Source organism: Cucurbitaria berberidis, assembly GCF_010015615.1.
Source record: "Cucurbitaria berberidis CBS 394.84 unplaced genomic scaffold K460scaffold_2, whole genome shotgun sequence".
In the NCBI taxonomy this organism is placed as follows: domain Eukaryota; kingdom Fungi; phylum Ascomycota; class Dothideomycetes; order Pleosporales; family Cucurbitariaceae; genus Cucurbitaria; species Cucurbitaria berberidis.
In genome coordinates this window covers 191813-204468 of record NW_024468936.1, presented here as the reverse complement: position 1 = coordinate 204468, position 12656 = coordinate 191813, and the positions used below count along the sequence as shown (strand labels likewise).

Genomic DNA, 12656 nt, shown 5'->3' with positions numbered 1-12656 from the left:
CTTAGCTGTGAGATTCACATGGTGAGTAGTTCTGTATCATGTACCATATTGTTCTGCTGACGATCTCCATCTAGCGCATCGCAGTTCCTACTCTTCCGACCATCTAGCATTTGAAGATACAAGTCATATCGGAAAGCTGAATTATTGTTAGTGTCAGAGCTAATAGCGAGCAACAAGGCAGACTTACGCGGTAGTGTACGCCGTGCTCCGGAATGCAGACCAAGTCAGGCTTCGTCCAGGGGTTCCAACTGCACAGACCGAACGCATGACCATCATCCTTGGTGTTTGTGGCCCACCAGCCGCCATTGAAGGCAAAGTAGACCTGCTTGTCGTCATTGCTGTAAGCCAGGCGAAAGTCTCCCATGCCCAATAGCCTGATGGCTCCTTGATCGATACGGCCGACGCCGTTGGGGTACATTACCGCGGTCTTGCGGTCATTGTCTTCAATGCTGTAGAGCATCCCAAGCATCTGGCTGTGCCATCCCTGTTCGGGAGTGTGGATGCATTGATTGCTAAGCTGCATTTTGAAGCTGCAATAGCCATGCGCGTAGGGAACAGCTGAAGTGTCACCGCCGACTGGAGAGACCTGCCCGACTGGGACGAGGTCAAGTGCACTAGAGATTGTGCGGGCTTGGACGTGCTTGCTGTTCTCTGTCGTGTGCGGACCACATTGGAGGGTGCAGTCCATCTCCTGAGACTAGCTTTCGTTAGCTAAGTTGAAAGAGAGCGACATTGATCGATCACTTACCCGAGACTGAGAATGGCCAGGCGAACCACATGCCAACGTATCCGACGACCAGCGACCGGCCGTGCAGGTAAATGCGTTCTTCTTGTCAGGCGACTGCTCACCAGTCCATGTAACATCACCATAGACGTCTGTGTTCTGTCAGTACATCGCACATGAGGTTGTCGAGTTTATCCACGCTCCGGTACCACCACGTTCACTTACAGCTCACAGCACCGTTCTGGAAGCTTGCCCAAAGGTCCTTGCCCAGTCCAGTAATACGCCACCTACCATGGTCCACGGTGACAGGAAGACCGTCTGCAGGTTCGAATATGACCTTGCCAGCATTGTCGAGGAAGGAGGGAATCGAGATTGATGTGGTAGTCTCCGATTCGACACACTGCTGATAGACACGAGCGTGAAACTGGCAACGACCAGTTGCGAAGTCGGCAGTCTTCGTGGTAGAGGTCAAGGACTCAGCTACAAGAGGCGAGATACCTTGAGCGGGTGCTTGGTGGTTGGAAGGAGCGCCTGGGGCGGGAATTGCAAGAGTCGCTGGTAGGAGGCTGGCGGTAGCCAGAGTGACGAGCTTGGTGAGCATCATGCTACTGATGTCAGTGTTGTTCGTGGAATATTTGTGCAGCAATGGTTGACCTACGTCCTACTGCGGTACACGGTTGCACTTCTAGGTCGTTGAGATGGAGTGAGAGTTTGAAGAGAGGAGGCAATGGAGGGGGCAGCTTTAATTTGAGAGGCACAGCGAGGAGAAGAAAAGTGACGGAGTCTCAAGGTGGGAGAAGTAAGAAGTGGGGAAATAACAGCGCTTTGCACTGGTGGAGGAAGTCACGACCAAAAGGGAAGTCGCAGCTCACCCCACATGCTGAAACCCGAAGCGCCACCTTTATGCTCACAGAGCCAAAGTATGTTGCTACTCAACGTCCATCTATCAAGACTAGTTCCGTGGCAGTTCACCTGCTCGAACTGTCTTTCCGAAAGGTCCAAACAACCTGGCCACTTTCATCTGGACTTCCGCATGTAGCTCATCTAGCATACCAGCGCCACGGACATAGGCCGGTGAGATGACCTCCCAATCCAAGCCATCTAGCCGGAGAACTACGATGAAGTTGTACGATGCCAGTTTGTCCTGCTACTCTATCTCCTGCGGTGGATCCACCTGTTCGGGAAAGCCAGTTCCCATGTCGATGGCTTGACCTACATTACCTTGATAACTTTGCCCAGGATTGGGGAAATAAGGCCCTGGCTGAAATAGTGCATTTAACAGGACGGGGTCTGTTTCCAGGCATGCTGTTTGACCTGATCAATTTCATCAGCAGCAAAGGTGATGGCGTGGACAGTGAACAAGTCGAGCGGTCGATCAGAGTTTTGGCTGTGGTGAATGAGGAAAGCAATATTCGCTACAACCCTGTGGTAAATCTCTGCCTATGCGTCAGATATTATAAGGGAGATTCCATTACAGATTGTGCGGTAGAGCCAGGGATCTTGTTGAAGCTCTGGGAATGCTGAAGCTAAGAAGTAACGAATACGCTTGTGGAGGGCTTCTAGGTTGGCCATCGTTGAAAGTAGTGCAATAGTCGTTTGAGACAGAATGGTAGAGGTTTCTTCAAAGTAGCCGTGCACTTTATAAACCCTAACAGAGACCACAGAAACGTCAAGTTCACATGGAAAAAGCCGCTGATACACACGTCTAACGGGAGCAATTGCGATAAAGCGTGTGACAAGCTCATTCCAACGGTGGTGAATATGTTTGTTCTCATCATCATATCTGGATGTTAAAGAAATTAGAGACGTAGAACCACCTCTCTTGTCTAGCCAGCAATTCCTGGTCCCTGCCGTAACGAAGCTCCATGTTTATCGCGATGAACGGAGACACCTTTTCCCCATGATAGTTTGTTTAATGCTGACGACGTGCAGATAGGACGTGTCATCATCACTGTTAGTATTGATACTCATGACTATGACAAGGTAAATTTTCTTTTCAATAGCCTCGTGGTTCTATGGGACTCAGGGCCTGATGCCAAACCCATCAGCTGTTACTGAAACCCCATATTCTGACCAAAGTTCCCTTCTCGCACATAGACAACCACCCACCTCCATTTGTCAATCGACACACCTGCCTCAACGTTTTTGAGCATTCTGGGTCTTGGTCACTTTCCAACGAAACGCCGAGATGTGTTGCTCATTTGAGCCCAGGGACTTTGCCGCGGATCGCGTCTGCTGATGCTTTTAGCAACAAGTCTAGGACATTTTTCCGCTCTCCCTGTAGTCCTTCTACCACAATCCCGTTGGCGTACAGTAGGACTAGCTTCCAGCCACGGTAGTGAACATCGGGAGTTCTGGAAAGAACAAGGTGGAGGTGATTGCTGTTGATCGAGCTGCCGTATTGATGAATGATCAGAAAGGTGAGATTGGCTAAGCGTAGTCAGATAGAAGGGTATGGAATACTGTAACGGTGTCCTACCTGCGAGTTGATTTTGATCGCCATAGAGCTTTCCAAGCAAACTTATCATCAAAGTTCTCAGCGATTCGGCATCCGTGATCACTGTTGATAGTGAGTGTATGTTTTGCTTAAACCATTATGAGACTTACTGAGATCAACCTTCGGTGCCATCTTAGAGACTCTTTGTTGAACGAGTTGGTTGTCAAGTGTTGTGGAAAGATTGTAAGGTGGTTGTTGTTGCGGGGTTAAGTATCGAAAATGGACGAGTGGCTTGGGAAGTGAAGGTGAAGGTGACCTCCCTAAAGCCGACAACCGGAATCACTCGCGCTGTGGGATCTCATTTTCACTCCTTCCTTCGGGTTCCTAACTTGCCCCTCGCGCTCTTAGTGTGAGCGGGAATTTTGCACCTAGAGTGCAGCCAAAAGCAATTCAGTACCGCCTGCTGTAACAACCCACACCAACACACAGATCTTGAGGAGTAGCTGTTGAAGAAAGAAAGGCGGCCCTTGTTGCAGTGTTGCTACTTGTGACACCAGATTCAGTGAACAGGCACAGGTTCCGTATCAACTCACATATGATATGCGATCGTCGAGGTTGTAGGTGACCCTGCGCAGATATACTAACCATTCTTCATGCTTGAAGTCAACGATCCTCGTCTGTGGTGAGCACCTCACCTGCTTCATATAGAAAGCTAAAGCCCAGATGGACACTGCAAGTCAAGTTCGTACAACATATGGTGCAATCAAGTAGTCGTTCCTGGCAGTCATTATATTGGAAGGGAAAGCCGTAGGGCATATCCTAGTAAAGATCGAATCCCTGAAGGCGCAGTTGGACTAATAGGATGTGCTTCTAGCCACTTCACGCGACGAGGGTATCAGGAAATGCCCAATGATAGTTACATCCGATGAGTTCCGTACGTCCACGACGACTATGACCCGATACTGAGCTATCCTGAGTCCTCTCATCATCGATGTAGTCATGTGACATCGCGAGCGGAGTGATTTAGCCTAATTGGATGTGGCAAAGATCGCTAGTTCAATAATACCATGTGGCGTAGCACTAGACGGCGGCTTGGTCGATGTTGGAGTTATCGCTCCAAAGATTCCCCCTAGATAGCGGAGAACATGCTCGGGGTGGCGGCGCGACGGGCCATCGTGTGGGGATATCGCGGGGTGCTACGCATGATGGAAGTTGAAGACCAGAGCCAACACAGGCACACTACTGTGGTCGCCGCTGGCATACGTTTCTGATTCGGGACACTTCTCGCTGGTCAGCCAAAGCGAGTTGTTTATGAATAGTTTGTAAGACTGACGGATTTGCGAGATCATCATGAGAGCGGATCGCGCAATGTATTCAGGCATACTCGATAGGCAGCCCAAAGTATTGAGATCATTACTGGCCACGACAATCTCTATGCGTCCCAATCATTATTGCGCGATGAGTGAGCGTGCCAGGACAAGCGAAAAACCGGGATACCGAAGATACAAGGTATGCGATAGGGCGCTGAGTAGCCGGGGAATAGCCCGAGGCTGCCACCCTTCGTGTTGAACGCTGATGAAGCAATTGCTGCATCAGTCTTCCATCATAGCTCTTCCGTATCCAATCTTGAGAATGATCGTCAAAGGCTCCAGAGCTCGCCCGTGAAGATATTTTGCGAGATAATGCTGATCCAACGCATATGTCCAACAGCTGCAATTATTTAACCGGTCTGAATTGAGACAAGGCTGCAGCATCCATAGTTGCTCGAGTGATCCAGAACTGAGGCGGGATGTTGGAATTGGCACAAAGGAATGGAACAGCCACCCGGCCAAGCGAGGCTGCCAACTCGTAAACTGCCTGGTCAACGCCCCGGTGGCGCTGACAAGAGATGCATCGTGCATAACGCATCATTCTGGAAGATGACAGTGGGCTAGGATGAGTCGGCCAATGGCATTTGCGGAGTCCCCATGGGCAGCCATTGCATCGCGAACGAGTCTGGGGAACAGCGCGTCAACAGCTCGAGGGAATATCGTACTGCCGGCGGTCAACGCAACAAGCGGCATAAGGCATTCAAGTAGGGCGTGGGACAGCAGAGGCAAAGCTGGAGGGCCGTCTGATGGGGTAGCAAGCAAGTGTGAGGGTCGTCTAGGCAGTAATAGGCTAGTGCCGGGGAGTGCTAAGCTTTAGATCCTCCACGTGATGCGGCTAACCGGAAGTCCACCAACCACCTCTTAGGTACACCATGGGGACCATGGAGAAGCGCTTGTCAATTCCGCACCGTCGGTTGCTGGGCATATGAGCTTTAGAGTAAGGGGTTAGACGCTGGTTAATCTATTCAGCCGTAGCTCAACGTCTCTTTTCCCCATGATCAACGCCTTCCAGAACGTCCAACGGAAAGGTCATTTATGCGATTCAGCCGGACGGCCACCAGTTGGATGCTTGCCTGTACGATGCGAAACCCGGGTGACGGGTCTGGTGCGTTATCTGTACGCGCCTATTTCATCAATCCTGAAAGTACAGATTAGCACCAGAAGGACATGTTAAGAGACTCGGTGCTTTGAGCATAGGCTGCCGCTGGCTGCTCCAATTCCACATGCCGAGCCCGACCAACGCGTAGTAAAGCTTTGATATGGCCAGCCAAGAGATCGATCATACAACGGTTTAAGCTATTTTGCCGTACAATATACCCCATACGGCGTTTCATCCGCGCAAAGTGCCTCCGAGGACACGACTTGACGGGCATTTAGCCGGTCCGCTGGACCGCTGATCTGGGACCAAGGATCATTCGCACACAGTAGACGACTCAGGATGCATATATATGAAGCACCAACATGATCAATCTATCCCAGCTCAGCTGCAATTAACGCAACCCAGCACGACTCCAGCTTATATACCCTGCGGCTCCGGACCGTGGTTTGGTTTTACTTTTCGAAACCAATCCACACTCCTTTCTCCCTTCCATCTGACAAGGGTCTACGGCCGTCAACTGTTGGACACCATGGGTCTCTACCAAAAGTTCACGCCCAAGATAGGCGCCGTTGCGAAGAACAAGGCGGATGTGGAGGTCGCTCAGGCTGAGGCTCCTCACCTGCAGTATGTCAATTGGCGATCCGACCCCGGGCTAAGGAAGTTGTACTTCTGGGCCTTCATCATCTGTATCGCCTCTGCCACTACGGGTTACGATGGGTATGTAAAACAATTCTGAAATGCTCGATCGGGCAAACACTAACAAATCATAGTTCCATGCTGAATAATCTCCGTATTCTCGACCGTTGGACGCACTATTTTCACGACCCCAAGGAGTCCACTCTTGGTCTCTTGACTGCCCTTTACTCGATTGGTTCTATTGCTTCGCTTCCTGTCACTCCCTTCATCGCCGATCACTTTGGACGTAAATCCGCCATTGCGCTTGGGTGTGTTATCATGATTGTCGGTGCCGCCATTCAGGGTGCTGCGAAGAATCTCGGCTACTTCATGGGCGGTCGCTTCTTGATGGGTTTCGGAAACTCGCTCGCCCAGCTTTCATCGCCTCTCCTACTTACTGAGCTTTGCCATCCCCAGCATCGTGCTCGTGTTACCGCCGTCTACAACTGTCTTTGGAACGTCGGTGCCATTATCTGTACGTGGTTGACCTTCGGTACCAAGCGCATCGAAAGCGACTGGTGCTGGCGCATTCCCGCCCTCACCCAGGCTGCTCCTTCAATCATCCAGTTGACCTTCATCTGGTTCATCCCTGAGTCGCCTCGTTGGTTGATCTCAAAGGAGCGAAACGAGGAGGCACTCAATATCCTCGGAAAGTATCACGCCAATGGTGACATCAACAACGCCACCGTACAGTTCGAATACGCTGAAATCAAGGAGACTCTCCGTCTCGAGTTTCAGTACCAGAAGAATTCCTCCTACCTCGACTTCTTCAAGACCAAGGGCAACAGGTACAGGCTTATGCTCCTCGCCTCTCTAGGTCTCTTTTCCCAATGGTCTGGCAACGGTCTTGTCTCCTACTATGCTACCGATGTCTACAAGAGCATTGGCATCACCGATGGCGATACCCAGCTCGGTCTCAACGGAGGTCTTACCATTCTCTCGCTCATCGTCTCCGTATCCTGTGCTCTGCTCGTTGATCGTGTCGGTCGTCGCCCACTCTTTATCCTAGCCACAGCCTCCATGTGCGTTACGTTCATCGTCTGGACAATCGCCTCATCGCAGCAAGAGGCGAAGCAGAGCAAATCCGCAGGCCAGGCCGTCATTGCTATGATTTGGATCTTCTCCGTCGCTTACGCGTTGGCTTGGTCTGGTCTGCTTGTCGCCTATACTGTCGAGATCTTACCCTTCAAGATTCGTGCCAAGGGTCTCATGATCATGAACTTCTTCATTCAGGTTGCCTTGACCATCAACCAATACGTCAACCCCTACGGCTTCCAGTACTTGCATCCCGCCTGGAAGTTTTATACCATCTACGCTGTAAGTCACACTGTGCTGTTTTCTTCCGATGGCTATATACTAACGTCAACTAGTGCTGGATCTTCCTCGAACTTATCTTTGTCACCGTATTCTACGTCGAGACTCGCGGCCCCACCCTTGAAGAAGTTGCTAAGATCTTCGATGGCGATGAGGCTGAAGTTGCTCATGTCGACCTCGAAACTGTTGAAGCGTCCGTCATGAGCTCTGGTTACGAAAAGAATGAAAATGTCCGAGTGGAGCAGATCAGCAGGTCTTCTTAGACCTGACTGATTAGTCTTGTATGTATCAGGATTCATCATAGATGGGGGTATACCGATGGTGGATTTTGCATGTCTCGGAGTCGATCAATCGTTTGTTTGCGATTTCAAGCATGCACATGTCAATTCTACGTCCTAGCGAAATAATATTTGATACCCACTTCAACTCTCATGTATGTGTGTCCACCATGGTAATTGATCATGTTCACCAATCCACTTCAAAGATACCCTGGCGTAGATCTCAGTTCAGAAACACAAAAGGACTGAATTGAGACTGCAAGTGGAAAGGGAGATTCGAGCACTCCATATAGTAACTTCGATTGCAGAGTTATCGACGCTGATATTGGATGTATCTATAAAGGGCCTAAACGATTCCTAATCCGGTATGCGCTAAAATAGCGTGTCGTTCATCTCGTAACTGACACCTTCTCTGACCTCAAGCCTTTCTCGATATCTTCAGATTTCCCTCTTCATCGCGATCGAAACGCATAGTCCCATTTGTATACTATAATGCGCATATCTCCCCTTTATGCTTCAACGCGAAAGTGAATGAATTATAGCCATCGTCAGCATGCGATTTCACGAAGCCTCAAAGGCTCACGAACGAATCGATATAATTATTGGATTACCACTATATATCGGCTGAGGATTGAAGTATGTACTGTAATGTATGGAGAACAGCAATGTCGTGTACGCTCTACCATCTATTCTTGATGATGTGAGCGGCCTTCTCACCCACGGCATACATAGTCGACTGAATATGCTGGGCTGGGATGAGGGGCAAGATGGAGGCGTCGACGATAGATAATCGGTTGACACCGTAAAACAAGAGCTCATTAGACACACAGCCGCCTAGGTCTTCCGGCATCATGGCACAGGAGCCACTGGGATGAGCAAGAGTTGGCCAAACGCTTCCTAACTCAACGGACTTCTTGATAATATCCTCGTCGCTCGTGTACTGGGGTCCAGGAGTCCTCTCAACGAGCGAGTACTTCTTGAGCTCTGGACGCGCCCAGACTGTTCGGATGTATCGGACGCATGATGCCAGGACAGATTTGTCAATTGGGTTGCTTAGGGCGTTGTAGAAAATCCTTGGTGGGCCTTGAGGGTTAGTGGGGTTGATCGTGATGCTGCCGCGCGAAAGCGGCTTCTGGTGGGCAACGAGAACAAACGAGCCTGCTGCTGGAACTGGGTATTCGACAACACCAGCTTCGTCATTTTGATATAGATCGGCGAGGACTTTCCGCTGCGCTCGGACACCCTTGAGCAGCGTCTTGCTGTTCTTATAGATGGCTGGCAGATAAGCATCCTTCTTGAGGTCAAGAACTTGTTTGGCAAGGCCGCGGTAATTCTTGGGGTCGACCTGGGGCAGCGGGATGAAGGCTAAGCTATTTCCTCGGGCCTGCGTCAGCGGGCCGGTCTTAGATGTGCGGTGTTGCTCCCAGGCCGATGCATTGAACGTCGCGTTGGAGCTCAGAGTGCCTGGGTTCGGAAAGCTCATGTTAGAGATATTGAACGCAATAGTCGTGTACGGGTGGTCCTGGAAGTTCGCTCCTACACCGTCATTTTCAAGCTTGACCTTGATACCAGCAGCTTGGAGGACAGATTTGGGTCCGATACCGCTGAGTTGAAGGAGCTTGGGTGTGTTCACAGCACCGGCTGCCAGAACTACCTCTTTCCTTGCATACACCGTCGTGGACTTGCCAGTTTTCTTGTCAGTCACCTTGACACCCTTGGCAGTGAGTTCCCGGCCACTTTCGAAGACTAGCTCAGTAGCCACCGTTTCTGTCCAGAGCTTGAGATTCGATCGCGTAGAGACAGGGTCGTAGTAGGAGTTTCGTGCATGGGACCTTTCGCCTGTCTTGGGATTCATCGTATTCGGGAACCACGACGCACCGTAGGCCTCTCCATTGTTACCGTCGCGGGGCATATGCGCACCTGCGCCCTTGAAAGCCTTGAAGTAGTCCTTCACGTCCGGGAACTGGAAGTCTGAGATGCCAACCTTCAATGGACCTTTTCCATAACTAGTGGCGGTGAGTCAGCAACTTGTGTTAGCATACAGGACGATCAACATACGCTTCAGGATCCCAGGTAATACCAAACTCTTCAGCAGTTTCTTTTGGAGGCGGGATAAACTCTGTGCCCTTCTTGAAGAACGGGTACATTCCTTCCCACCCCCATCCGTCGTTACCGAGAGCTTCCCAGGCGTTATAGTCTGCAGCAGAGCCACGATCATACACCATGCCGTTTACGACAGAGCCACCGCCCAGTACCTGAGCTACACGAGTGTTCCATGTTTTATTTCCGAGCTCAGGCTCGGGATCTGAGACATAGTTGGGCCAAAGGAGAGAGGTATTCAGCGGATATGTTGCGCCGAATGGGAGACGAATGTTGGGATTATCATCCGCGCGACCAGCTTCGATGACAAGAACAGTCTCTACAACAACTTTCTTAGTATGTGTAAACGAAAGCAGGGCTCTAGTGTTTGCTTACTGTTCTTGTCCTCTGTCAGTCTGTTTGCGACAATAAGACCCGTGACACCACCTCCAACAATCACGTAGTCATATGTGTCTACCTCACCACTCGACTGGTTGCCATTGGGGAGAGCTGCAGTCAACCCCAACAAAGTAGCAACGGCTAGACTCCTGCATGAATGCATCCTGGCGCCACGACTTCGAAAATAGAACAGTGCAAAGGAGCGACAATGTCAACGAGCGTGATGCCCACCTGTAGAACAGGATTTCACGGACTTTTAAGCAGGTTCAATGAGCGTTCGCCGTTCTCCAAAAGGGATGCCTGAGTCGTGTATACATGCAGAATCGCCTCACCGTTGCTGGCAAGCCTCGGCGATAAAGCCCCGGTGCTTGCAATTCTGGCAACGCCCGCGAGACATAGTAGGGCCGGACCTGCAGTAAGTGGCAAAGCGTTGCGAGCCGTCTGGGTGGAGTTGCGATATTGGACGACATGGGGTGGCTCCACATTACGGCTCGGCGCTCCGTCGATAGCGTGCTGTGCCACCCCGTTGGTCTGTTCTAGTTGCCGTCCCGCATCCTTTCGATACAAACGACATGACGCGTTTGAGGGCACACTTCCTATGCGCGGAATTGCGAGGCCATAGCACATCGACTAGCTGTTGCAGGTAGCGCAAACTTTTCGGATCCTTTGCATCGGCAGCATGTGTCGACAGGTAACCAAGTCACGTTTCACCACTTTCCGGGCTTCCGGGACTTTGCGAGCTCTACCGTAGCGTCTAACCCCGGCTTCTGAAATTGAATCTCAACGGCCGGGAAATTGACACGGTTCCTTCATCCCACTTGCTCATCAAGCGAGATGCATCTACAAAATTGCGCGTGATTAGCTGTCTGCAGAGATATTGCGGCGTAGTCGCTGGATAGGGAATGGTGAGGCATTTTGTACAAAGGACTCATTATTCTCCCTAAAACTTCGAAAAAGACGAATCCCTTGTTAAATCTCTAACAGATGACAAAGTCTTGACAGCAGGCTTTCTTACTACGCCCATCTATGCGGCGAGCCATTTCACCTTCTCCAAAGCTCGCACGGTTGGATCTTCACCGTCAGTGTGGGACGATTCGTCATTCGTCATTCGTTAGTCGTCAGGCTCGCTACCCGGCCCCGCGTGCTATCTGCCCAAGATTCTCGTATCGGCAAGAAAATGCTGGTCGTTCACAATCTCGTTTTAGGTACGGGGGCGCGGGAGAGCTTCCAGACGCCGCTTGGGTATGGGGCAGGTCCCCGAGGCTTGAGTATACAGAAAACTGTCGTCAGTGACTCAAGTCAAACTCGTGGGTATCTCGATGGTGTGCAGTTGCTAAAGCTGCTCCTCAACTAGTGGAAGCATTACTCAATATTTCGACCCGCCTTCCTACCAAAAGTCGAGTTCACGGGCACTCGAGGCAATTAGTTCCGAGTGAAGGACTGGAGCAATGCAATCGATCGATGCTCACATTTTCCCTTGATTGGCTATTATCTAGATATGCAATCCTTCCCCGATTTCGACAGTCTGACGGCATGCCAAACACGTGCATCTAAAGCCCTAGGAACTTGGGAACGTGGTCCTGACAAACGCGCGTTTGTCAAAACTCGCTTGGGAGGATCTTGTGGAATATGTGTTCGAATCGGACCGACAAGGGGCGAAATATCTGCGTTTGGCGCACCGTACAATGTCAACTTACTCAACATGTGATTCATACTTTTGCCAAACAAATCAGCCAAGCATTAAGATAGTTCTTGTACTTCCGCCTCATCTTGAGCATAGGGGGGTGCCAGTGAGACCTATGAGCTTCACACCTTCATTTTTCTAGCTCTCTTTCTAAGCAGTTGAGTCTCAAATTGTCCAGTTTTTCCAAAGTCAGCAGTTGTGGCACAGTAAGGCGTACCTCGTATGATGCAACTATCCGTAAGGGGACGCACTGCCGCGGTAATTTCTACCCTAATGTTACGTACCGCCTGCCAAGTAACTCCCACCCGCCGGCACAACCGTTCTGTACTTGTAATCGGAAGCGGGATATACAAAGCTCCTTGGAATACATAGCACAGCATGCTAAACGTAAAACAACTAGCTACTAACACTAACGCAGGTGTTCGAAACAGAAATCCTCCTCCCCTGCTTGGATGCCGTCTTGGCTCACCAGTCTTCTTTGTCGACCGTGAGAAAGGGCAGGAAAAGTTGGACAATGCTCCGGCCTGACGGGAAGGAGCGTATAGAGGATATGAGTGGGAGAGAGATGTACAATGCGTCCGACTCCGTCTGAACTGT

The 12656-nt window shown here is 50.6% G+C and overlaps 5 protein-coding genes across 5 annotated transcripts; 1 reads left to right on the top strand and 4 right to left on the bottom strand.

The window, feature by feature from the left end:
* Nucleotides 1-36: 36 nt before the first annotated feature.
* On the bottom strand, nt 37-814 carry K460DRAFT_50539 (uncharacterized protein). The gene is made up of 2 exons (XM_040938468.1): nt 188-814; nt 37-136 (listed from the first exon to the last, which is right to left on the bottom strand). The coding sequence occupies exons 1-2, from the start codon at nt 686-688 to the stop codon at nt 104-106; spliced, it is 534 nt and encodes a 177-aa protein (XP_040789495.1). The 5' UTR covers nt 689-814; the 3' UTR covers nt 37-103.
* K460DRAFT_50538 (uncharacterized protein) lies at nt 815-1618 on the bottom strand. The gene is made up of 2 exons (XM_040938467.1): nt 1383-1618; nt 815-1329 (listed from the first exon to the last, which is right to left on the bottom strand). The coding sequence occupies exon 2, from the start codon at nt 1326-1328 to the stop codon at nt 942-944; it is 387 nt and encodes a 128-aa protein (XP_040789494.1). The 5' UTR covers nt 1329; nt 1383-1618; the 3' UTR covers nt 815-941.
* A 1303-nt stretch (nt 1619-2921) lies between these two features.
* K460DRAFT_352127 (uncharacterized protein) lies at nt 2922-3353 on the bottom strand (the record flags this gene model as incomplete). Its single annotated transcript, XM_040931620.1, has 3 exons — nt 2922-3154; nt 3204-3284; nt 3332-3353. 3 exons carry the CDS (start codon nt 3351-3353, stop codon nt 2922-2924), a joined length of 336 nt encoding a protein of 111 aa, XP_040789493.1.
* A 2806-nt stretch (nt 3354-6159) lies between these two features.
* Nucleotides 6160-7882, top strand: K460DRAFT_374109 (general substrate transporter; the record flags this gene model as incomplete). The annotated part of the gene is made up of 3 exons (XM_040934641.1): nt 6160-6347; nt 6401-7622; nt 7676-7882. The coding sequence occupies 3 exons, from the start codon at nt 6160-6162 to the stop codon at nt 7880-7882; spliced, it is 1617 nt and encodes a 538-aa protein (XP_040789492.1).
* Nucleotides 7883-8201: 319 nt separating this feature from the next.
* K460DRAFT_303901 (GMC oxidoreductase) lies at nt 8202-10795 on the bottom strand. Its single transcript, XM_040929963.1, has 3 exons — nt 10373-10795; nt 9956-10316; nt 8202-9903 (listed from the first exon to the last, which is right to left on the bottom strand). Exons 1-3 carry the CDS (start codon nt 10536-10538, stop codon nt 8577-8579), a joined length of 1854 nt encoding a protein of 617 aa, XP_040789491.1. The 5' UTR covers nt 10539-10795; the 3' UTR covers nt 8202-8576.
* Between the last annotated feature and the right edge of the window lie 1861 nt (nt 10796-12656).